The sequence below is a fragment of the Nelusetta ayraudi genome, unplaced genomic scaffold, assembly GCF_046127955.1.
Source record: "Nelusetta ayraudi isolate G7.1 ecotype Tasmania unplaced genomic scaffold, CSIRO-AGI_Nayr_v1 ptg000090l, whole genome shotgun sequence".
Classification (NCBI taxonomy): domain Eukaryota; kingdom Metazoa; phylum Chordata; class Actinopteri; order Tetraodontiformes; family Monacanthidae; genus Nelusetta; species Nelusetta ayraudi.
The window spans coordinates 364,698-391,418 of NW_027466140.1; the positions used below are offsets into that span (position 1 = coordinate 364,698).

Sequence of the window (26,721 nt, forward strand, 5' to 3'; positions counted from 1 at the left end):
TCAAAATCAATCAATCCCGTTGTTTGTCATTAATAAACCGGGTTAAAATAAAATAGCAACTTATATCCTCAAACTGCAGCGTAACTAAAAGTATATATATATAAAAAAGGATAACATAAAATACATGTGAAATAAAATATATGTGATCACTTATAACGTTGCTTGGGAAATCTAAAGACAAAAATTACCGTTTGATTTAGTTTTGTTTTGTTAAATGTACATTCATTGGATAAAATGCTTTAATCAGATGTACTGGCATTTTATGGCCTTTAGATTTTGCTAAAGTGCAGCTGTTTCCTTTTCCCGGGAGAGCCGAGATCCGTGGAGGTAATTCATTGGTTCCGAACAGGAATCATGGAAACGCACGTGAAACGTGGTGCTTCGGTCACAGTCATTTATATATATATATATATATATATATATATATATATATATATATATATATATATATATATATATATATATATATATATATATATATATATATATATACATACATATACATATATATATATATATATATATATACATACATATATATATATATATATATATATATATATATATATATATATATATATATATGTATATATATATATATATATATATATATATATATATATATATATATATATATACATATATATATATATATATATATATATATATATATATATATATATATATATATATATATATATATATACATATACATATACATACATTTTATTTTTTATTTTTTATTTTTTTTTATCATACATTATATTAAATATTAATATGTTTTTGGTATCAAATGCTATCGCCAAAACGGCCCATCCTGATTTGGGGCGCTCAGGGAAATGTACATTTCTGTGTTAAACGTTGTCTTGCCGGGGGAGGAGGGGTTCGGTTGGAGCAAGATAATACTGTCAGGGAGGAGGGGATAGGAGGAGGAGGAGGAGGAGTCGACCGGCAGCAGCAGCAGCAACAGCATCAGCAGCGGAAGAGGCGCACGGAGCTCCTCTCCATCCCATGTGCTCGGAATTTCTAGCAGTAATCTGAATTATGGGCTCCGGTCCGACCATGTGCTGCTAGCGCGGCCGCAGACTCAGAAGAGAAAGAAGCAGCAGGCGGGACCGTTTTTTTTATTTCATACTACATACGCTTCTTTTTGTCCCACTCTACAAAATGCTTCCCTGCTCGTCATCGGCGCAGATGGAGGGATGCGAGGAGGAGGAGGAGAGGGGCGCGCGCATGCAAACAGAGGTAAGGGGGGTGAGGGGATTCTGTAAAAAGGCTGAAATATTTTTGCTTTTTCCGCGTTCAATTTGTAGTGACGGTCCACATAGAGTCGCTGTAGATTCTCTCGATGGGACAGTGCCCAGGGTTTTTTTTTCTTTTTCTTTATTTCCCGGCGTGCATCCGTTCGCCGGCCGGCTTCTCCATCGAAGCGGCGAACCCCTCCCTAAAAACCGGCTCCTGTAGCCATTTACAGGCCGGAGATGGATCATTTCCGGCGGTTTGTGCCGGTTTTCAAAGCGGGTCCTCGAGACGAACCGAGTGGTTGTGTGGTTCGAGATGTTCCGGCTCCACCACCAGGGTCCATCGACCCAGCGTGAGTTCAACCTGCAGCCAGGCCCAGAGGTTATGACTGGCTTCACAACACCAGTAATGATTGATAATTAACTGTGTTTGATTTGATCGGAAACCTTCAGCTTCACTTTGGCTTCTTATTGGACCAGAAACCCCTGACACCTTCATGTAGCATCTGGTCTTGTTTAAAGCTCCCACATTCTACAGATCCCCTCAGTTTTGTTCATCATTGTGGTTCTTGGCAGATATGATATTTGTTTAGCACAGCAGTCCAGGAAGGGACATCAGAGTAAGTCCCCCTAGTGGCTGCTTGAGGTACACTCCCCCATCAAAGTGACGAACACGTTTTTTGTTATTTTTTTTGATTAGCACATATGTCACTGGACACTGTCCAGTGGACAGTGTGTGACTCCAAATGAGGTCATCAACCCAAACATCCAATCCAGAGCATTGTTGATTAATTCTTGTACTGCACAATTAGTAAATGTGTGTGTGTGTGTGTGTGTGTGTGTGTGTGTGTGTGTGTGTGTGTGTGTGTGTGTGTGTGCGTGTGTGTGTGTGTGTGTGTTTTAGGGCTGTCAGTCGATATTTTTTTTTTAATTGCGATTAATCGCATAGTGACCTGAGTTACCTTGCGATTAATCTTTAATTAATTCATCCCAATTTTTTTTTTAGCCTGATCTATATGTAACTTAACAAGATATTTATTGTGTTTCTTATAGGAAAAATTGGAGAGGACAATAATAATTCCTTTGTGTAAATATTCTATTTTTATTTTCATTGGAAGATTCCAAAATACGGAAGCGCATTGCATTCACTGAATAAAAAAATATTAGGCACCAGGATCTCGTAATTACGAGAAAAGATCTCGTAATTATGAGATCTTTTCTCGTAATTATGCGATCAGGATCTCATAATTATGAGATCTTTTCTTGGAATTACAAGATAGAATTTTAAAAACGAAAATGGGCAATGATGGCGCTATCGCAGTTAATCTGCTATTGCTACCTTCTCGGTTTGAGACACTGGGAAATACTTGCATTTCTGAAAACTGAAGATGGCATTAATATTAGTATGTCTACACTGCGCAGGCATCTCAAACAGTTAGGATTGTTCTGACGTTCTCGAACTGTTGTCAAGCCAACCAACAGTTCGGCAAAAGCGGTCGAGCCAGCAGGCACTCGCTTTCCGCTTGCTCTGTGTATACTAGGTATTACGGTAATCACTGAGCACAAGAGGGAAATTTAAGATAGAATCGCTTTTCTCTGTACTTGGGTTCAGATTGATATTTTTGGAACATTTGTTGTCAGTCCATTCTTCATTCTAAATAAAGTTCCTCAAAAAAATTAAGATTTATCTGTTTAACTGCGATGACGCCCACTGATTACGGATTTAGAAGTTTCCTTTTAATTTTATCTCGCAATTACGAGAAAAGGTCTCATAATTACAAGATCTTTTCTCGTAATTACAAGAGAAGGTGCCTAATTTCTTTTTTATCCAGTGAATGCAATGCGCTTCAGTACCAAAACCATTACCTACTTATACCGTCCAGATACCCTCAAAAAACGTCCTGTGCATCTTGACACGGATCGCTTGAGGCCGCAGAGGTGCGCGCTGCCTCGAGTTTGGCGTGAACGACGCCATTGGTTAACAAGGGCGATGAAAGGAAGCGGGCTTTGTTCCGCGGCGCTTCGCCGTTGTGAACCCGGCCTGAACAGGAGGGACGCACTCACAACAACGAACTGTTACTGCTACTACTGATCAGCCTGCAGTCTTTCCATTAACCTCCATTACAACAAACTGCAAACAATAGTGAACACTAATATACAGTGTTCGTGGATCGATCGTGGATTGTGTGCAAAGTGAAAATAAACAACATAAGCGATTTGCAAAACTCCTGTTTTACTTTTTATTGATTTTCTTTTGGGTCGACTCGGCGAACTGGGAAATTGAGGAAGGAAACCCAAATGACAAAAAAGTTTGCAAACTTCTACTGGGATGACTCCCAGTCAACCTTAACATGGATCTTTGAGGGCTTTGTGTTCTAAAGTAACTCGAAGCTGAAGTTCAACTCCGTCGTTTATCCGCGCCGTCTTTTCACGAGCGATCTTTCTTTCTATTCTCAGTGGTGCTCATGTTGTTAGTGAACTGCTGCATCTTTAAACACGTCGTGCTTCAGGTTCTTCTTCCTCTGCCTTCAGGGAGTAAACTTGCATCGCCATACCAGGCCGGGCATAGGTACTACAGCGCCTTGCAAAAGTATTCACCCCCCCTTTGCTTTTATCTATTTTGTTAGATTTCAGCCTGTAATTTAAATGTTTTTCATCTGAATACTTCGTGAGATGGATATGCACAAAGTAATCTAAGTTGGTGATGTGAAATGAGAAAAAAATATATAAAAGAATAATTTAAAGAAATAAAAAAGTGGAAATTGGCATGTGCATATGTATTCACCCCCTGAAGTCAGTACTTTTTAGAGCCACCTTTTACAGCAATTACTGCTGTAAGTCTCTTCTGATAGGTCTCTATGAGCTTGCCACATCTTTCAACTGGGATTTTTGCCCATTCCTCATGGCAAAACTTCTCCAGCTCCTCCAAGTTGGATGGTTTCGGCTTGTGAACGGCAGTCTTCAAGTCAAACCAGAGATTTTCAATCGGATTGGGGTCTGGGCTTTGACTAGGCCATTCTAGCACATTTAACTTCTTCTCCTTAAACCATTCATGCGTAGCTTTAGCAGTATGCCTCGGGTCATTGTCCTGCTGGAAAGTGAACCTCCGTCCCAGTCGCAAATCACAGGTGGACTGAAACAGGTTTTGCTCCAGAATGTCCCTGTATTTAGCACCATCCATCTTCCCCTCTATGCGGACCAATTTCCCCGTCCCTGCTGCTGCAAAACATCCCCATAGCATGATGCTGCCACCACCATGTTTCACTGTGGGGACAGTGTTCTTGGGGTGATGGGAAGTGTTGGGTTGCTGCCCGACATAGCATTTCCCTTTGTGGCCAAAAAGTTAAATTCTAGTCTCATCTGACCAGATCACCTTCTGCCGTACATTTAGGGGGTTGTCCACATGCTTTTTGGCAAATTCAAAACGTGCCTTCTTATTTTTAACACTGACAGGTATTCACTGGCCACTCTTCCATAAAGCCCAGCTCTATGGAGTGTACGGCTTATTGTGGTTCTATGGACAGACACACCAGTGTTTGCTGTAGAACTCTGCGTTTCAAAAGCGTTTTTTGAAAATGTGCGGTTTCAAATAGTCCGTCCCCGTGTAAACGGCCCTTTAGAGAAAAGTTAATGTGTATGAACATGTGATAACGCATACACATTGCTGTGCAACTACGGAGAAAATAACGTCGTCATAACGACAGTCTCGCTTGAAAACTGAGATCTGCAAGCACACGTGTCCCATTTGTGACACATATATATATATATACATACACATATATGTACATGTATGTATGTATCTATGTATGTATGTATGTATAATAAACATGTGACCCAATACTGGAGATTCAGTGTTTGCAGTGGTCGCTGGGTTTTGTTAGTTGAACTTTTGTCCTATAAACTAAAAGGAATGCCAAACGGTTCATGGCTGTACTGCAGCCAGCCACTGGGGGGTGACAATTATAAGAATAAGAATGCCATTATTTATCTGACATTGGGGAAATTTATGTCATTGTTGCAGCATGTTCAGTGCAAATAATAAATTAAAAATCAAATGAAAGAAATAAATGAAATATATATCCAAATTATTTATGTATCTGTGTAAGGCCGGGTTCACACCAGACGTGAAGGGGCGTGCACCTGCGCTTGCGGCTCACGCCATGCATTTATCATTTCCGCTTCTGGTATATTTTGTGCGCAAGCGGCTCGCAATCTGCATCAATTGGACAGAAAGTCGTTCATAGAAACACTAGAAAATCCAGTAAATTTTCAAAATAAAATACCACAATTGACAAATGCAAGCATATTCGCGTACGTTATATTTGTCAGTATCTAGTATCAGAGTTCGAGAGAGATGAAACAAACAAACATACAAAAACACACACACACACACACACACACACACACACACACACACACATGAAAGAGGACAACGGAGTGGGCTGGCTATGGGGCGGGGGTGTGGTTTTGGAGGGGTTATTTACTGTACATGTTAAAGTGTCTATTAGGAATCCCAAGAGTGCAACAGAATCAATTTAAATCGGATGAAAACTTCCACATTTGGACCGTCTCGCGTCCTTGCAAAATAATTTGTTTGTTTTGGTGGTTGTACAACTATAAAATATCATATAATATATAAAACATTACGTTCCTCCGTCTGGATGTTTTTGCCTGCGTCCAGATAAACTCTACATTTACCTGCACTGGTCAGACTAACCAAAATGAATTGGTTTCAAACCACCCACATGGTTTTGCAATGTCTGATTAGCATTTGAATTGAAGCCTGTGCAGATGGTTCCGGTAGTGGACTCGGCCCCCTCGGAGCCCATCTGCCATGCTAATGCTATGGCTAATTCTCAACTCCAGTCCCTGGTTGGGCCTTTCCGCAACATTGCAGCATGTAAATATATGTATATATATATACATATATATATGTATATATATATATATATATATATATATATATATATATACATATATATACATATACACATGTATATATATATTATAAAAACCGTACCATACAGTTAAATAGTTCAATAATCTAACATTGGATTTATATGATATGAAACATTCACTCACTGACTCACTCAATATAGACAATATCAGAGGAGGTTCCTTCAATTCCCAGACCAGTTGACCAATCGGCCACTGTTCTCTGACTGCTACTCATCAGCTAACGGCCCTGTTGTTGCGGATGTTGTTTCACGTCTTTTTGTTGGTTCCTCCTTGCAGTGCAGCCGACTGACAGAGGAGCGAGACGAGGCCGAGAGACAGCTCAAGCACATCAAGAGAGGTGAGCGCCACTTCCTTCCTCCTCCGCTGTTCTCTGGCTTCCCTGGTGGAATATGTGAAAAAAACAACACCAGTGCCCAAAATGTTCCATCCTTTTAGAGTATACTTTTAAGGTTTTTTTTGTGCATGAAGGTTGGCGCTTTTCCCGCCACGTTGGATTTTTCTCATCTCCCTGTGTTCGTCCAATCAGAGAGCAGGGCTGTCCTGCCTCACCACTCCGAGTCAAGGCAGCAATTGAGTTGCGCACGCTGATCCCGTTCTCTTTACAGAGCGGCATGTAAATGTAAAGGTTTATTCTTGTCACACCAAAATGAGTCACTGCATTTGACTCACAAAGCCTCAGTCACCCTTAATTTCAGGAACTTATGGTCCAACAACAATCCTCTTAAATAAGGTGGTTAAAACTAAAAGCAAACTATATGCGACACTCAGAAAAGCGGCTGTGAGGCTCCGACCAGCCAAACCTCTTCACTAATTAACGAGCCAACCATACTGCGCATTGCAACACAACTGAACCTCTTTTAGACACAATTCCAGAAAATGTCAATCAAATACAACAAGGCTGTGTTCATAAAAAAAATAATATTGGGTAGATTGTAGTATATATACATTTTATATATATATAACATAAAAAAACATCCTATTTGGAGTGTTAATTAATTGAATTTACCAAAAATGTGCTATATCGTGATGTATATCGTATTGGGATATAAAATGAGCTATATCGGAAAATTTAATTTTGGTCATATCGCCCAGCCCTATATGTATGTGTGTATATATATATATATATATATACATATATATATATATATATATATATATATATATACATGTATGTATGTATATACATACAGAGCAAACGGATGCTAAAGCAAACATCTCAGTCAGATTGGGGCATGGCAAGATTGATACTCAGGAAACAGCACATAAGTATATAAACAAGTAATTTAAATATTGCTCCTCACATGATCGGACCGGTGATCGGTTATCGGTTTATTTAAACTCACTGATCGGTGATCGGTGATCGGCACAAAAATCGTGATCGTGTAAAGCCTAGTAATTGAAAATTTGGGACATTTGTGTCTCTGTGGAGACGCTGGATCTTCTGAGAGTCAGAGAGTTGCAATCATCACCAGGGAACTTCATTTATTTGAAGGGGATTTTAAAACTTTTGGTTGACAATCCCTCCTGTCTCCTTGATGTGGAGGAGGAGGAGGAGCTTAACGGCTAAACGCAACCTGCCATTGGACTGTCTGTACAGCGATCCAGAGCGAATTTGCAGTGCTAGTCGGTTAGCATTGATTCCAGCAATTAAAACCAATGCGTTAGCAGCATTATTGACACGAAAACTGAAAAGAAATTGTTATTATCAGCAATTTGTTGAAGTATTGAGGTGGGGGGAAATGAAGTTAGGTTTGATCTCGTTGGTGTGATGTGAAAGCAAGCCTGTCTGAGACCGAGGGTGCATCGTTCTAATGAGGTTCCTTTAGGGGTTTAGCAACCTCAGCGACCGCTTCAGGTACCCCCCCCCCCATCTGTCAGCTGTCGGCTGCCAGGTAACGAGCGAAGCAGCAGCAGCAGCAGCGTCCACCTGCCGCTCACCTGAGCCCCTTTCCCACTGGCCAAAAAACGTAATGTAGTCCTGCTACGAATCGGCATTTGGTGGCAGTGGGAAAGCTCACCGAGCCGCGCCGAGACGCGCCAAAACAACCCAGCGAAGGACCCGGGTTGAAATTGGCTCTGATCGGCTCGGCTCCGAACGGCTTGCGGTGGGAAAGGCGGGCCCGCAACGACGTCACATCTTTTACCTGCCGCACGGGATGACGTTGAGCGCTACGTGCGCTACGTCATGATGTTGCGCGTATATCACGTACCGATTGCGATTACGTTCCATAAGCGCTCAAAACTTGTTCACTGTCCTCTGGCTTTTTCGCTCGCAACTCTCGCACAAAACAGACCAGTCGCCGAAATGATCGCTGCACGGCACGAGCCGGCTGTGGAGGTGCGCGCCGCTTCAAGTCTGGCATGAACAACGCCATGGTTCTGCGAATAGCCACGGAACGATTCTACAGTCAAAAGTACTCAACAACAAAGAACACTGGCCACAGCCGGACTCGCTTCCATGTTGTTCTCCATTGTTGAGTTCTGTCGCACTTCATCTACTCGCGATCTCAGCATGATGACGTCAGCGGACACGCAGCGGGGAAAGCCGAAAGGGTGCAGCTTGCTGGCGGGGGTGACACCCCGCTGGTTTTGGTGCGTGGGAAAGAGACTAAATGTCGACACAGTAAACACAGTGTCAAACCCCTGATTTTAGTGGTGAAGGGACTCTGGAGACCAGTGCCGTGTCTAAACGCGTTCATCAATCGATTGTTCGTGAATTTCAGATGGAAGAAAACAGAAACCTCAGAGAAAAATAAATGAAGTGCAAACAGACGTCCCAGCCTAAAGAACTGAAGGCCTACAATTCAAGTAAATAAAAAAAGGAATTCTCTCTGGAGACGATGCTGAAGGGAAGAGGATGCCCTAAGGAAGTTGATCATTTTCATCGCCGTGTTCGTTACTTCTGCGAAATGTCCTGAAAAAGTGACACACAAAACAGTCTGATGGATGAGACAGTGGTAAGCAATAAGATCTGATTTGTCCTCTTTCATCCGGGCCCACAGCTCCCAGCTCTTTTCCCACCGTGGCAGGGCCACCGTCTGTAGTGACGGACACAACTTCGGATCTCTGCAACAGCGTTTCAGCGCTCCTTCACAACTTTCCCATCACTAAATGTTTTTGTTTTTTATGTTGCCCCAAAATCCACCATACATTTAGTGAACATTCGTCTGCGCGTTGCTGTGCTGTAAATGTGTGTGTGATGAGTCGAGCAAACCTGTCATATTGGGCTCGGAGTTTGGTTATTTTTGGAGTTTGGTTGTTTTGGCTCTCAGTTTGGACTTCAGGGGATAACTTTGCTCAAAAGAGCTGTGCCTCGTTTCGTAGTGGCGCTTCACATTACCGATTTTGATCAATGCAACGTTTTCAGAACATGTGAGGCACCTTGGTTTTGAACTGTCTGCTGGAAGAATCAACATAAATTTCTCCGTCCATTTATCTTTAAAACAACGGTTTTCCGCATCAATCTTCATCACTTTTGCGTGAGCTGTGCACTCAACACTGTCTCTTCCTGTCTCTGCTCGGGTGCGCTGGCCGGTAAACAAAAGGTTTGATTGGCTCAACTGAGTGACGCTATTGCCGTATTAACTGGAGTAGCAGCGACCGCAACCGTCGGAAAAACCCTCCATGGAAAATTTCTATTCTTGTGAATTTATCACAGATTGGTCAAGGGTCCGGTCAGAACCATCACTCGGTCTGGATCTGGACCGAGGTCTGCCAAATGCCGCACCAAGGCCTTGACCCTTTAAAGTTTAAAGGGTCATGGCTCATGTTATTTACTTGTTCTAAAAAGGTTTCTAAATTATAATAGCCAATATTTTTAATCTGACCAGGCTGGGGTTGCTTTCCTGATTACCCAACCCAACAAACTCAGGGCCCCATTTATACACGCTGGAGTTATCTATCTATCTATCTATCTATCTATCTATCTATCTATCTAGATATGCTGGTTTAAAGGACATGTGTTTTATTTGAATGGCCACTGGTTGATGAATTCAATTGCTCGTTGTAGCTGATATAAAGTCACTGACGTATGAAGTCTAGAATGGCTCAGAATGCACATTGATGGATGTTCATGTTTTGTTTTTTTCACTATTGTGGTGTGCTACAATTAGCTGACTGCTAAAGTGTGTTTGTCTCTTCATACAAATCCTCTGGCTTGGAATTTTGTGCGGCAATTCTTGAGGGATTATTCCGGCGGAGACCTAGTGTTATGCTAGCTTTAGCATTATGGTTTGATGAGTGCACAGCCGTTCGAAATGAATCATTAGATGTTAACGCCAATTTTGTCTGGAAGAGCAGGCAGACAGACAAGTGAGTAAGTTGACATTTTGTCAGAGATGTCAGGAAGTCACTTGACACAGCAGAATACTACCCATAATCCTCAGCATCAGCAGTTTGCTGCCGCTGCCGCCACCTCATACTTCCACTCTCTCATTGCTTCACTCTTTTATTCATCTGCTGCTGCCGCCACTCCCCAAAGGAGACAGGAGTCCCTGCTGTCATGTTATTGCGATGAATTATTGAACCCGCCCCTCATTAATTTTTCACCAGTGTAGGATAAGTGGGCGGGGCGTCCTGCGGTGAGCTGCTCCCAGCTGCTGCTCCTTGTCTGATGGACACATTTCACAAAGAGGCCACAAGTTCATTTTTAGGGCTCCCTTCAATGTCAGAGGTCAGACCAAGTGAGTTGAGTTCAAACATGACTTGACCTCCCCTAAACACAGCGTTAGATCATCAGCATCGCCTTCTGGATGGATGAATTAAGCTACTTAGCTTGACATGTGTCAGCATGTTGGCTATGAAACAGTGACAAACAAAAATGATCATTAAAAGTGCCAATTTACACTGAAATTAGTGTCGCTGATCTCTGACTTTTGAAGTGTCTCAAGTCTGGGAGCAGTTGGAGGAACGGCTTATTGCAGAATAAGAAACTGTGGGAGAAAATGGGCTCAGACAAATTGAAGGGGGGGGGAGGGAATGCCCCCAGCCACCCCAAAAAAAGCTTTCTGCCATTATCTTAGCACGTAGCCCTGAGCTAGCTATGCCGCCACTCACTCAGCCTGTAACGCCGTTAGCATTAGCAACCCAGTTGCTCAGGCCAATGAAGTGAGATAAAAGCTCCGGCTCAACCTTCCAGTGACCTGGAGGCTGAGAGGAGAAGAAGATGAGCAGGAACATCCAACAGAAACATTGTCTGTCGGCTTGTTGCTCTGAACGAAACCACAGGATCATCATCATTTGTCTATCTGAAATCTGAAATCATGCAAAAAAATGTCTTTTTTTAAAAGAGTTTTTAAAAAAAATTGGAGCTACATCTGTTCCTCTTTTTAGTTAAATAATGTTTAAATAAAGTCTAAATTTTATAATATTGTCTTTGCAAAACCAGTTTATTAAATATATCTGGTTTAAAGTCATTAATAAACATATCTGATTATTGTAAATAAAATGAGTTTATCATAAATACATATTCTTAATTTTGGATGAAATTGTCAAAACACTCATTAAAATGATTTTTTAAATAATTTAATTATTGAAATATTTTAAAAGCAGATTATTTCAGTGGGAAGTCTCACTGCTTTGCCACTTCTTGTGTGACAGTCAAAATAATAAAAAAAAATGTAACATCAAAGGCAGAACCAGTCTGTGTTGAGAGCCGTTATTCTGAGAAGCAGCGGATGAAGAGAGGACGGATTTTATTCCGTCCGTTGTCCACGGCTCAGAGTCTCCTGACGTTGATACTCCTGGTCCTGGTGGTCGAAATCGTCTTCATGCCGGAAATCATGCTTAGCATTTCGAATTCTGTTCTCCATGTCACGACACGGTTCAGTTTTCTGCACACGACTGCAGGTTTATAAACGCGGCTCACCACCGCCGCTGCATCATGCTAGCCGTGGCTGCTAAAGAGGTTTTCCTGCAAAAAAAAAAAAATGACTTAAAAAATGACAAGCAGCATCTATTGCCATCCTGCCGGATGGTTCCAGGTCAATTGAGGCCACTTCTTTCTTTTCTTTTTTTTTTCATGATGCTCTTTGGGCTCAAGCAAGTCGCTGACCCATAGCGGCTCCTGACAGGAAGCTGCAAGAAGAGCGGACAAGATGTCGCTGTCACGTTCGGGCCTTGTAGCTCTCACACAAACACGATCCCGAAACTTCAGAGAGCAAAGAAATCTCCGTTTGACACATCTAAGCCCAGAAATCCTTGGCTGTGAGGGGAAAACACGAACAGACTGCTCCTCGCTCTGAGTCTTGCCAAGAGCCTAACTGAAATCAGCTGGACGGGACCTTTGGATCAGACCCATCATTAATAATAACAATAATAATAATAATAATCCTAATAATAATAATAATAATAACTTCCATTTATATAGCACCTCTCAAGGAACCCAAGGTCGCTTTAAAGACAAATAAAAAATAAACTGCAACAAAATAAAGTAAATAAATGCAAGTGCGTGAAGGGACTTCTAGGTGAGGAATTTGTAGCAGATGTGGAACATGATCGGGAGCCAGTGCAGTGGGGGTGGATGAGGGATGATGCACTACCAGGGTTTGGTGAGACCCCTAGCGGCTGAGTTAAAATTTCCCTCACAATGCTAACGTGCTAACAGTGATCCCTCCGGACAGGGTGCGACACCTGGAGGCTGTGCACATTCTCTACACCAGGGGTGTCAAACTCAAATACACAGCGGGCCAAATTAAAATAATTGGTACAAGTGGAGGGCTGGACTGGTTCAACGTTTATTAAAGACTATTGCACATATTAAATCTGGACCTATCACAGCCTATATAGCGTATCTATATGGCTTTGCCTAAATATGGATAGCAAACTAAATTAATAAACAAATAAAATCAGTTGCAATATTTTCTTATGGCTCTATCAAAATATCAAGTGAATGGGTTTTTCAACAGGCAAACAACAAATCAGAGAGCACAAAAAAATAAAATCTGTCCTTTCAATAAAGAGGAAAAAAAGTGCAAAAATGAAACTGCATTCCTCCTGCAATCCTCATTTGTCACTGCTTTTATAAATGTTGAACATAAATAAAAACCAGTTGCATTCATTTCTTATGCAACCTTTCCAGTGTCCACTCAACGGAATATATCTACAGGCAAAGAACAACCAAAAAACAATTTCCTTACAAGGAAAAAACGATCTATAGTAGCAAGAAATACAAAACTGAAATTGAATTAAAAACTGAAAGTGGGTCAGTCTGCTGCTGTATGATGCCCACTTGTCTGAGCCAGATACTTGGTGTCTCATCTTGTGCACAAGTTCGTCAATGTTTGGGGTCAGGCTCTTGGTGTCTTGCTTCGTAGTGTCTTCTTATGTTATATTCTTCCAATGCAGCCCCCTCGCTTCCACACACAAGACAAACAGCTTTGCCTTATACATCCGTGAACATGTACTCTGCCTCCCACCTGTCCACCTTTCGCTTGGCTTTAGCCAATTTGGCGGGGACGGGTAGGCTGACTGAAAATTGCCGCTGCTGTTGCTGCAGCGGCAATTTGCGTTTTGTGGCCAATGGGACGGCCCATTCATTCACCGAGCGCAGAGGCTGAAAAGGCTTCCGGGTTACTCCCCCCTCCCGCTACTGACACTACTGTATGGAGCAGTGGTGTCACTTCCCATCATGCCTTTGTAACTCAAGTGATGCATCAGGACTCATCAACAAGAATGAACCAAGACACAGCTGCATCCTTCATTTTGTGTGTTGCAGTCTAATGGGGGGGGGGGGGGGGGGGGTTGGCTGCAGTACCTCGAGTGGGCACTGGGGAAAGAAATTGCTCCACCGCTATATCAATAATCAGTGCTTACATTCAAAGATGTCACAAAGATGTCACATTAGCATGTGGAAATAGCAGCAGGAGTAGCACCAGGAGCTTCGCTAGCAACGCTAAGCTAAGCTGCAGCTGCAACCACAGCTCATTAAAACACTCATCATCCCTTTTTTTCTGCAGATGTTGCGTTTAATGACCAATTTTCACGACAACTCGCAGTAAAATCAGATGAGCTGCTGCTGCTGCTGCCGCTTCCGTTTGCCACAGCTGTTCCCACGCCAGCTCATTAGCTGCCAGACGCTACGCCACTGGTTTCCCCGGCGACGACACCAGCTGTGGCGTTCGGGGCTGTCTGGCCCCGCAAGTGCAGCCGAGCGGAGGTCCATGATGCATCACTGCCGCCTCTACACTGAACGCAGGCTTTAAAAATAGAGCGTGCCTTGCCTTGGCTGTCCGGCTTCAGCTGCCTCCATCAGGGGGAAAAGAAAAGAGGGTCAGAGGTCACTGGGTCAATGTGACAGTGAGGTTGACCTGTGACTTGTGATCTGACCTCTGTGACCCCCGTCACTGATGACTGAGATATAAAACATCCAGCTGGTGTCAGCAGATTCAACCAGTAGGCTGCATGGTGTGCTGTAAGTGCTTCCATTGATCCACTGATCCCATCTGACAACCAAAAAGCCTTTGTCCCCCCCCCCCCCCCTCTCCTCCCCCCATTAAACCTCAATACAAAAATTAAAGGGCTGTAAAACAGCTGACAGGATGACCTTTGACCTGAAATTAATAATAAGTCTTTCTATTATATATTTTTACGTCCTGGACTTTTAATCTTTCTTTAAAAAAAAAAAAATAATTGTTTGATTTAATAGTTCGAGTTGTGTGAGACAGGACAAAACAGGAAGTGGAGTAAGTGGGTCACTGTGAAAAAAAACAAAAAATCAGCAGTGACACACTCACCGCAGGCTCTTTGTGTTTTGTTTTTTGCCACCAAATATTAGAACAGAGGGACAAGCAGGGTGTGAATCTGATTTATTTTCTTTTTTTCTGCATCATTGACTATTTTTGGTGAATCTGCCTGGAAGTATCTGACGTTGCTGCAGGTTTGGCTTCGACTGCAGGTAACCTTTCTGCAGCTTTTTATTTATTTATTTAACATGACCTCATTTTTCAGATAAAATCCCTAATGATTGTCATTTCAACACACGAATGTAAAAAATTAGGGGAATAAATTCACACTTTATGATTTGCGTAGCAACTCTCAAATTGGAGATGGACTATTTGAGGAAGAATCGAAGAAGATGTTTGGAAGTGGTTGGGAAAAAAAGAAATAATACGCAACAATTATTGAAAACATATAATAGAAGCTAAACAGCTGCAAAAATACATAACTGATTTTCAAAGATTTTGTTTGCAAAACACTGAAAAAAATGGCCTCAATTCGTTAGTCAAGGGCTTCGAGGTGTAATTTTAAAAAAATTGTCACGGTTTGATAGACATGAAATGAGAAGTGTGTGCGCGTGTGTGTGTGTGTGTGTGTGTATGTGTGTGTGTGTGTGTGTGTCTGTGTGTGTGTGTGTGTGTGTGTGTGTTTCAGTGTCCCAGATGGTGATTGAGGAGGTGAGCGTCCTGCAGACTCAGCTGGAGATTGAGAAGTCGTGTCGGGAGAATGCAGAGGCCCTCGCCACAAAGGTCTCGCTCTCTCTCTCTCTCTCTCTCTCTCTCTCTCTCTGCCTCCCTCACACACACACACACACACACACATGCACGCACACACGCACTCGCACAAAATGCAATCAATGAGTGGGATTAGTGCGATCAGGGTGCAGCCGGCTGAGTCAGGATGACTCTGCACACCCTCGATTTACCTCCATCAAGCTCAATGTGAAAGCCCTCTCTCACACACACACGCACACGCACACGCACACGCACACACACACACACACACACACATTCATCAGAATGTGTTTCTTGTAAAACTTCTCCCCCAGAATCCTTCAAACGCACCGTTATTTCCGATCCACTTCACCTGTTTATGTTTATTTAATTCATTTTCTAATCTTCTGTGACCTTTGACCCCCCCAGCTGAACTGCGAGAACAGGAAGTTGAAGTACCTGAGCATGTCGTCCCGGCCCTGTCTGGACGAGCTGCTGCCCAGCATCACCGACTGCATCGCACTGGAGTCGGCCGACTCCGACACAGACATTGCAGATGGCGCCGTCGGCGTCAACACCTTCGCACAGTACCAGCAGCAGGTTAAAGGTGTGTGTGTGTGTGTGTCTGTGTGTGTCTGTGTGTGTGTGTGTGTGTGTGTCTGAGCTCCATCAGTGAGGTTCCATCACACTGGAAGGGAGATACAAGCAGTAGATTATAGGGCTGAACTGCACCTTCCACTAAAAAGAAAATCTGTGACCTCCTTGACCTTTGTGACCCCTGTGAACTCTCTGTCAGAGTTGAGGGAGACGATCGACACATTGCTGGAGGAGAAGAAAAACTTTGTGTGTCAGATCCACGAGCAGCAGAGGCAGATCGAGGAGCTGACGGTGCAGGTGAGAGGCCTCCCGGCCACCAGGGGGCAGAGGTTAGCAGAACCCTCACTGAGTACGTCCCTGCAGTAACCCCCTGTCCACCTGTGGCACAGTTGGAGAAGGACCGGGCCAATGTGACAGAGCTGCAGGAGACCGTCCAGCAGCAGACCAAGACCATCAAGCGGTTCAACAGAGGTCAGAGGTCACACACTCACATGCGCGCGCGCACACACACAGCTACAGAATGCCAAACAACGAGCAAAACAACAAACTAATAGCATACTGTATATAAATATACATATAATTATATACATGTATATAGGTGTGTATATGTTCATAATGTATGTATGTATTTATATGTACATATGTATATATATATATACATACTTGGGATTCGCCAATCCGATACTGGGTATTGGTATCGGTCCGATACTGGACGAAATTACAGTATCAAATATTGGAATGTACAGAAGTCATTTTCCGATCCGATCTCTCAACCGTTCACAACACATCTGCACGTGTCACGTGAGCAGCAGCCTGAGACAGAGCAGCAGAGCGGCGGTAATGTCGGCGGTGTGGACTTACTTCAAGCCTCACTTAGCAAAAAGCAACAGCAGAGTGCAATTTTCAGTAACGGCAGATATTCAAGGTAAAATATCGGTATCGGAAATCAAAAAGAGGTATCAATCCATCCCTAATATATACATTTATGTATATATGTATATATTTATGTATGTATTTATATATTCATATATATATATGTATGTGTATATATATATATATATATATGTGTATATATATATATATATATATAAATATATTGTGTGTGTGTGTATATATATACTGTATATATATATATATATATATGTATATATAAAAAATATAATTGATATATAGATAGATAGATATATCGATATGGATATGTTTTTTTTTTTCAGTCTCAAAGTATTGAAACTGCCTTCAGCCTTCAGCCTATAGATTTTGTCAAGGTTTTTGTCATTCCCTGCTGATTCCCCACCCTCTCCAGTGTCCACCATGGCGGCCCAGGAGTTTGATGGGATGAAGGAGCAGCTGGACCTCGAGCAGAGTCTGAGGGTCCAGGCCGAGACCTTCGCCCACGAGGTGAGGAACCCTGGCTTCCTATTGACTCCTGTCCCCACGTCAGGTGGACATGTGACCTGAGATTCCAGGGATTTTGGGCAATGAGTGGTGAGTGAGGTGCTGGGTTCGGCTCCGGCCCCTTGCTGTGGTTGCAGCGCACAGCCATCGATGTGTGTTAATAAGTCGGCCGGCTGATTAATGGGATGTCCTGGATCTGCTGACCTGAAACATGAAGAGCCTGCAGGATCCACAGACCCTAATGCTGGCCCCGCCCCTTCCTCTCCACATCTCCTCCACTTCCTCCTCTGCTGTCTTCTCCTTCACCTCCTCCTCCTCCTCTTCCTCTACTTTCTTCCCCTCCTCCTCTTCCTTCTCCTCCTCCTCCTCCACTTCCTTATCCTCCTCTTCCTCCTCCCTCTCCACTTCCTCTTCCTCCTTCTCCTCCACTTCTTCTCCTGTCTCCTTCACCTCTTCCTTCTCCTCCTCCTCCTCCTCCTTCTCTTCCAATTCCTCCTTCATTTCCTTCTCCTCCTTCTCCACTTCCTTCTCCTCTTCATCCTCCTCCACGACCACTTTCACCGCTTCCTCCTCCTCCTCCTCCTCCTCCACTTACTCCTCCTCCTCTATTTACTACTCCCCCTCCTCCTTATCCTCCTCCACGTTCTCCTCCTCCCCTTCTTACTCACCCTCCTACTCTTCCCCCTTCTCCTCCTCTTCCTCCTCATCCACCACATCCTCCTCCTCCTCTTCTGCCTCCTTCACCTCCTCCTCCTCAGATGCTGATAAAGCAGAAGGAGGCTAACAGACAGAGTATGATCCTGCTGCAGAATGCTGAGCCCAGCCTCCAGCTTCTCAAGGCCCTGGAGGACGTGGCTGCCGTCACCAAAACCCTGGAGGAGGAGCGGCTGCAGCACCAGCAGAAGGTCAGACAACCAGGCGGGGGCGCCGGTGCAGCCACAGGAAGTGACCAATCAGCGGGGTCGGGTGGTGCAGGAGGGAGTGGCTAGCAGGCAGCGTGGGAGGTAGCCCCCTAGTGGCTGGAAGGGGTTAAAATCATGAGCCCTTCCACTCACCAAACATGCAAGAAGTTTTCACAAACTCACACTCATAAAGCATCAAGTGATACCAAATGATGCTGAGGTCATGTGATTGGAGGCCCCGCCCCTTTTGTCAATCCACCAACTATTGAAAAGATACTTTAATTTTACAAAGCTAAACTTTTGAAACTGTTTCTGAGAAACATTTATTATTTGAACTTTGACTCGTCTGGCCTGGCCCTGGTTCCAATAATGCTGGCCATCTCTTTTTGTCTTTTCCCAAAAACTTGAAAAAAAATGACTTAGGCGATTATTTTACTAGGGTGACAATTTGTTAAGGGCGATTGAAAATTCAAACGTTTTCCAGAGACAAGTTGTATTGCATCCATCCAGTTTTTCATCCAACACAACAGGATGTCACTTCAACATTTTTTTGTCTTTGCATTGTGTGTGTGTGTGCGCGCGCGCGTGTACAGGTCCGGAGCCTGGAGGTGCAGCTGGAGCAGAGCAGTGTGAAGCAGCAGCTGCAGGCGCTACAGAGGCAGCTGGAGCTGCTGGAGGTGGAGAGGAAGGAGGAGGCAGTGCGGTTTGAGGTGGCAGAGAAGAAAAACAGGGAGCTGGAGGAGCGAGGTAGGAGGGGCATTGCACACACACACACACACACACACACACACACACACACACACACACTTTTTCTTCTTCATACTCTTCCCACTACCATCCAACCAGTTTCTGAAAGTCTCGCGTAAAGGAGGAGAAAACGTAAGGAGGCCCTGTGTGACATCACAAAGGGCAAACAATTTTTTTTTCTTTTTCTTTTGACTTCTGAACATGAGATGTCAAAATATAAATGTAACTGCTAATGTTGGTGACCAAGGAGGAGCTGATGTCTCCACTGTAGCAGCTGCAGCTGCCCAGCACCGATCACTGATGCACTTGATTGTTAAACGCACACACATACACACACACGCGCTGTGGGCCAGGGAACAGTAGGTACAGCCTCCGATTGCTCCCTCGGGAGCAGAAAACAGGGTTGCAGCATAGCAACAGGGAATTCTGGCCTCTGATTGGCTGAGCCGTCTCACCCCCACCTCCCTTCCCTCCCTCTCTTCCGCTCCGCAGTCCTGCAGCTCCAGGAGGAGAACCAGACCAAGGCAGCAGTGGCAGCCACAATGAGCAGCAGCAGCAGCAGCATGGCAGAGGCTCCCCCCCCTACACCTGGGCTGGCCCCGCCCCCCGCCCCTCCCCCGCAACCTCCTCCCCCACCGCCGCCTCCTCCCCCGCCCCCTCCCCCCCCTCCCCCGTCGAGATGCAACCCCCTCAGGTGAGGAGGGTCCTGTGACCCAGATAGAGTCGGAGGTGACTGCCGAGTGACCGGGGGGGGGGGGGGGGACCAACTCCCACAACGAGCCAATCAAATCAGTCTTCAACCTTTTTGCCAGCGTCTCCAGCCGTCTGATAAGTTGGAACCGAGTGTCTGTCAGTCTTGGGGCGGGGCTTTGAAGCTTCACGCTGATGTGTGGGCAGGTCCCGAAAGCCTTGGCCCTGCCCCCTGATCAGTCACTGATCACGGCACAGCATCCTGTCCCGTCACAAACATGTCAACCTGCCATGGAGGTATCATTTTAAGAACTGGATACCAGACAGCCAAAATGGTGATGGCAAATGTTTTTAACCCTAACCCCAGTGGCCACTTGAGGTACTGCAGCCAAACAAACTTTTTTTTCTTTTTTTTTTACCCATTACACTGCAATAAAAAACTGGAAAACAGTAAAACAGGATGACCTTTGACCTGAAACGCAGCTCTTAATAAATCTTTCTATTGTATTGAAGCTTTCTAAAATAAAAAAAATAATTAAGGCCAGAAAACCTCACATGCTGCTGTGTCCTGGCTCGTTCTGATTGGCTGAGTCCTCCTGATATATCGGGTCAGAGGCATGATGAAAGTGACACATGGTCACTTCCTAGGTTTGTGGGAGGAGGTGGCTATCTTTATTAACATTGCTAACTTTGTTTTGTTTAAAAAAATTATTAAATCATCATTCAGAATAATTTAATGTGCAAAAGCTGTAAAATACTGTGAATACTTGTAAAAGTGCGTGTGCTGCTGGTCTCTGTGTCCCCTCAGCTCTCTGATCGCCATCATGAGGAAGTCATCCAAAGGCTCCAAGGCCTCGGTGAAGGTGGAGCAGCCTCCAGGTGAGTCCCAGCACACCTGAGTATGGTCTGCTCACACAACGTTTACATGCAGAGTTAATCAGACTCAGGTCATCATTCGGTTGTCTCGTCCAATCGGACTTCTCTCCTTGTCCCAGTTTACAAGCAGCTGAGAAAATCGAATTATTGACGGGAACGCGTCCTCCTCTCCCACACTAGGGGGCGATATGAGTATTTTTAGGTTTTTCGTCGTCGCACAATAACAAAACAACTGGAGAGCGATACAACACTGGTCTTCAATTTAACGAACTGGCGAGTTGTACAGAGCGCCGTGGTGTTGCAAACTCTTTTTGGAGAACACTAACTGAAAAGGTTCTCGGTTGTGTCCTCAGTTACAGCGCCAGGTGTTGAAGGAGCTTGTTGTGTTGATATGTGTCATTAGTGGTGGTGACCACTGGAGGGGGCCAGTGGTTGTGTAGCACGGTGAGGGGCACTGAAAATATTAGGATAGAATTAAGTGATAAAGTTTTGTCTTTCACGTGCTCATGAAAGACAAAATAAAGCCTCATCATTTAAAAAGACGAACAAGACACTCAAACAATGTTTTTGTTCCGGGGGCAGACGCTAGCCCGGGGGTGTGGCACATGTGCACACGCATTGTCCAGTTATACTTCGACTAAGGCGTATTACATGGCGGAGAAATTTGAATTCCAATCGCATTGGCTGGGTGTCTCAGTCAGAGTTCTCAAACTCTGATCTTAGTCGGCCTAACGTGTTTGCATGCACTTCAGTTGTCCCATCATAATCGGACTGAGGCAATAATTCGGTGTCATGTAAACGTCCTGACTGGGTCATGGTTCTGGCTGATGACTCTCCTTCTCTCTTCTCTCTCTCCCTCTCTCTTCTCTCTCTCTCTTCTCTCACTCTCTCTCTCCCCCTCTCTGTCTCTCTATTTCAATCCCCCCCCCCCCCACCAGCAGGTGAGGATGATGTGAAGGTGAAAGCGGTGAATGAGATGATGGAGCGGATCAAACATGGCGTGGTGCTGCGGCCTGTCAAGAGTCAGGAGAGCAAGGTGAGCTGAAAGAGAAGAAGAAGAAGAAAAGTCTGCGTGGAATCCTAAATATGATTCAGTGATTCGTTCTTTCATTCACTGACTCACTGACTTGCTCAGACGCAGACAGATTGAGGCTCAGCTGCATGCTGGAGGTGTGGAACACATTTATCTCTTCTCTCTCTCTGATGTTTTTCCCCCTCCATCCCTCCTCCCTCCATTCCTTCTCTCCTCTTTCTATCCGTCACTTTTTCTCTCCTTCTCACCGTCCATCTTCTCCTCCTCCTCCTCCTCCGGTGGGTCTCTCCTCCACTCTCATCCTTTGCTCCCTGCTGCAGAGAGTTGCAGTTAAAGTGAGTGTCATGTCTCGCTGTCTTTCTCTCTCTCTCACACACACACACACACACACACACACACATGTGCGTCATATTTGTGTGGTGTCTCACTCCTGCAGCCTCCTTTTTATAGAATCACAGGAATGCCAAAATTAAAAATAAATGAATAAATACAAATATAAAAGTACATTTTGTCTTTTCCGTTTTGTCATTGTAAAAAACGTTTTTTTGCGTTTGCCCTTTCTTTTGTCCCTTTTTGTCTTTTTCTTTCGCCTTTGCCATTTCCTTTTGCGGTTGCTTTTACCGTCTGGTAAAAGCAAAGGCAATCAGATGGCTGTGGGTGGGGCTGTCCGACAAGGATGTAGTAATCGACACCTGATCGCTCCACAGCTAGCTCCATGGCTAGCTCCTTGGCTAGCTCCACGGCTAGCTCCTTAGGTGCATTTCCAGCGGCGCTTCTTCACTTCCTGGTGTCCCCGTATTAATATGTTGAACTTTTCTTGCGTTTCAAAAACATTTTAGTCGGGCTTAAAATTATTTGTTTAATACTGTTGGCTTGTTTCAAATCACTGTCCTAGCTGTGAAAATGAAGACAATGAAACAATCTATCGAGTCATAAAATCTTTTATTTTTAGACAAAAATATCCACACAACTCTAGTCCACAACAAAGCACTAAACAGTAACAGCTTCATTCAACAGATGTTGACGCGCGTGCGTTAAAATCGCTCTCGAACACAAAACACAAAAATAACACGGAGTTAGCGGTGCTAGCTAACAATATATCAACATGACACAGCATTTGTAATGTGCAAATAGCCTGAATTTTTTTATTTTTTTTATTATTAAATTAAATTACCCCCAACGACACTGTTTTGTTGTGCTGTGGTCATCTGCTCATCTTGTGACCTTATGGAACTTTCGATATAAGAACATTTGCAAATTACAACCGCTGTGTCGTGTCAATAAATTGTCGCCACCGCCGCCGCTAACTCCACGTTCTGTTTGCGTTTTGTGTTCGCTGGCTGCCTAAGTTTCGCGCCTTATCGTGATTTTAACGCATGCGTGTCAACATCTGTTGAATGAAGCTTTTACTGTTTAGTGCTTTGTGTGGACTTGAGTTGTGCGGATAATCTTGTCTATAAATAAATGATTTTTTGACTCAAGTGATCATTTCATTCATCTTTATTTTCTCAGCGAGGACAGTGATGTGAAAAAAGTCAACAGTATTAAAGAAGTTTAAGCCCGACTAAAATATTTTGGGAGGAAAAAAAAACATGGCCGTACAAAAGAGTAAAACATATTAATGCTTTCGATTACTAATCCTGGTCAGAAAGCCCCACCCACAGCCATCTGATTGCCTTTGCTTTTACCAAACGGTAAAAGCAAAGGCAAAGGCAAAAAACTTTTGTTATTGTTTATCCTTTGTGTCTTTTACAATGACAAAATGGAAAAGACAAAGACAAAATGTACCTTTATATTTATATTTATTTATTTATTTATTTATTTATTTATTTATACTTTTGGCATTCCTGTGATTCCATACATTTTAACCTTCCCTGACGTACAAAATAGATGTTATTCCATTCAGTGACCAGGGCGCCACTCTGCCACACAGACTGTCCTGTAGCCCTGCATAAAGTCTGTGTGTTGTTTTTGTTGTGTTTTGTGGTCTGGCTGCACTCATCGACACTGCCCCGTGAAGATTTCAAGAGGTACTGCTTCCTTCCCACCCAAAATTCACAATTTCAAAGGGGAAAAAATATACAAATTTAAGATCACGAGAGCCAGTGCTGAGCAGTGGGGTGCAGATAGAGCAAAACAGGACAAAGGCGGAAAAAAAGCATGGAATGACCAGTGTGTCCAGTGAGATGGCGCTGTTTATCTCTCTGCTGAAAAAAAAACAGGTTGAATTTATTTGTGTTTTGTCTTCGCAGCCACCTGTAAACATTGAGGAGAAACCGCAAGAGAGCGCCATGGAGGAGCTGAAAGGCATTCTGGTAAACCAAAAAAAAAGAAAGAAACGAAAAGAAAAGAAGAAAAAAAAAGTCCTGTTGGTTAAATTCTGCGTGTGTTTGTCAAGATAAAAACCAGTTTCAAGAAACAATGAAATCCTCAAGTGAGCAACAACTTGCAGCTCTGGAACAATCTCCTGCAGTGACGCTGTCTGTCCTCTAGGAGACGGTGAAGCGCAGCCCCAGTAGGGGATCCCAGGACTCTGGGCCATCACCTCCCAGCAAGAAGGACAGCGAGTTGGAGTTGATCCTGAGGCGGCGGCGCAACAAGGCGGGCGAGGCGGGCTCCGGAGGTAGTAATAATAATAATACAATTATTATTACTATTATTACTATTATCATTATTATTATTATTATTATTACAAAGTAGAGATCCAACTCATATGATCAGAATGTCATAGGAGCAAATGAGCTGCTGTGACAGTTTTTATCCACCAGAGGGTGGTGTTCACCCCATCTGCGCCTCCATGGAGGTCAGTTCAACCCAGATGGAATTATCTGTGTTTCCAGGGTCGATCGACCTACTGGAGCTGAATTTATGGGAAGCTGATGATGAACCACAGTCTGCCAGTGTGACAGTGTTTATTAAGTATCACTTTCTACTGCTAAAGGCTAAAGCAAATGCTAAAGGTGAAAGTGGAACTTTCTAGAACTGCATGGAGGCTCCTCACTCTGGAGAAGTTTCCAGAGGTGGAAACTAATGAAGCACAAATACTTTGTTACGGTACTTAAGTCGATTTTTTTTTAGGTATCTGTACTTTACTTGAGTATTTCTTTTTTCTGACGACTATTTTTTTTTTTTTTTTCTTACATAGACTCCCTACATTTGTTCACAAATGTCTGTACTTTCTACTCCTTACATTGAAAAATCACAGAGGTCACTTTTGCGTTTAAAACTCTTTAAAAGATATAAATTGTGTTCAAAGTCATTCACTTATTTTTGATTCAAGTTGTTGTTGCTTGAAGTGAAACTATTTGAACTTTACTGTTTGGTTGAATATAAAAGTGAATGTAGATTTGAAGGACCTCAGCTTTGGGGTCAAATGTCCATTTGTTTTCAGCACAGAGAAAAATAGCAAAGCCGTTCAAAATGATTCATATCGTCATCCTATTAAGATAATGGCCTATGTCATTTTGTTCAAGTTTTTCAAAAACCTGTTCTTTCTTACTTTGACTTGAGTTAAGTAGCTGAATGAGCACTTTTACCGTAGAGTTTTTTTTAAATTTTTTATAGTTTTTTCATAAAAGTGTCCTTCATTTTACTGAAGTATGGAGTGCAAGTACTTTCTTCACTTTCCCGATCTTTCTCCTCCCCCAGACGAGGGCCAGATGAGCCATGTTTCCTCCTCCGACAGCCTCAACGGCTGCCGCACCAGCAGCGACTCGGGAAAAGATCCCGACTCGGCCCTCGGTGTGGCTTCTGACCTCGCGGGCCCCAGGCCCTCCCCAGAGCGGCGAGGCTCGGGGCCTGGACCCGTGGTGCCCCGCAGGAAGGGCTCGGACCCCGGCCGGACGCCCAGGGCGGGGTCCTGGCAGGAGAGGCGGTCCTGCAGCTCGCTGTCCGGGAAGGAGGCGGAGCCACCGCTGGCCAACGGCTGCAGTAACAGGTAAAGCAAAGAAAAGCTGAGGGAAAATTGCAACCCCGCCCTCCCCCGAGTGTTTCTGATGACCTCACTATTCTGCTCTCCTCTCCCGTGGCTCCACCCTTCCTCCACCCACAGCCTCGGGGAGGAGGAGCTTCCAACGGCGCCCGGGATCCAACTAAACGGAGTCCAACCAGAGCCTGCCCAGGATGAGGAAGCCCTGCCCCCTGCCTGCGCCGGCCCGGCCAATGGCAGCGCAGAGTGCTAGGAGGCGTGTGAAGTCTTGTTTCTGTCTTCTGGGCCGTGATTGGCTAAAAGAGACTGACGGCGTCATCAGCGGTCTCTGGCTCGGATGCAGAACAAAAGAATCTTGTCTTTCAACTGTTTTTCTCAAGAGTGTAGCTCAAGACACTAACGACGGCCTGTTTTTTTTAGGATTTATTTTGAGTCTGAGTTTTTCTAACGTGACTCTGCCTGTAAGCGACCTCCTCCTGCTCTTCCCGACCCCCTTCCTCTTCCTCCTCTTCCTGCTTTCCTTGTTTTCCTCTTCCTCCTGGTCTTCGTCCTCCTCTTCTTCTTCCTCGTCCTCTACCTCTTCCTCCTCTTCGTTCTCCACCGCTTCCTCCTCTTCCTTCTCTTCCTACTCCAATTTCCCTCCTTGTGTCACTGTCTCGCCACCTTGATCCGATCAAAATGCCTTCAGCTCAAGTTAAAGCAAAAATTCTTAGCGCTGCGAAGGTGCAACAATATTTGTGTGTGTGTGTGTGTGTGTGTGTGTGTGTGTGTGTGTTTTCGGGGACTCTGAAAGCTGATCTCTCACAGTTATCTGAGGTTCTGGAAAGAAAACTTTCCTGTTTCACATGGAGACAGTTTCCAGGCTCGTTGCTGTGACCTGTGAGCTGCAGTGAAAAAGCTCATGATTAAATTCAGATTTTTTTTT

At 44.0% G+C, this 26,721-nt stretch overlaps 1 protein-coding gene across 1 annotated transcript; it reads left to right on the top strand.

Moving 5' to 3' along the window:
- Window positions 1-732: 732 nt before the first annotated feature.
- shtn3 (shootin 3) lies at window positions 733-26,103 on the top strand. Its single transcript, XM_076046666.1, has 17 exons — window positions 733-1,245; window positions 6,477-6,537; window positions 15,570-15,664; window positions 16,058-16,235; window positions 16,425-16,522; window positions 16,615-16,696; window positions 17,529-17,623; window positions 18,379-18,525; window positions 19,116-19,269; window positions 19,762-19,963; window positions 20,768-20,838; window positions 21,774-21,871; window positions 22,189-22,203; window positions 24,121-24,183; window positions 24,362-24,491; window positions 25,517-25,805; window positions 25,920-26,103. Exons 1-17 carry the CDS (start codon window positions 1,168-1,170, stop codon window positions 26,047-26,049), a joined length of 1,986 nt encoding a protein of 661 aa, XP_075902781.1. The 5' UTR covers window positions 733-1,167; the 3' UTR covers window positions 26,050-26,103.
- Window positions 26,104-26,721: the final 618 nt, after the last annotated feature.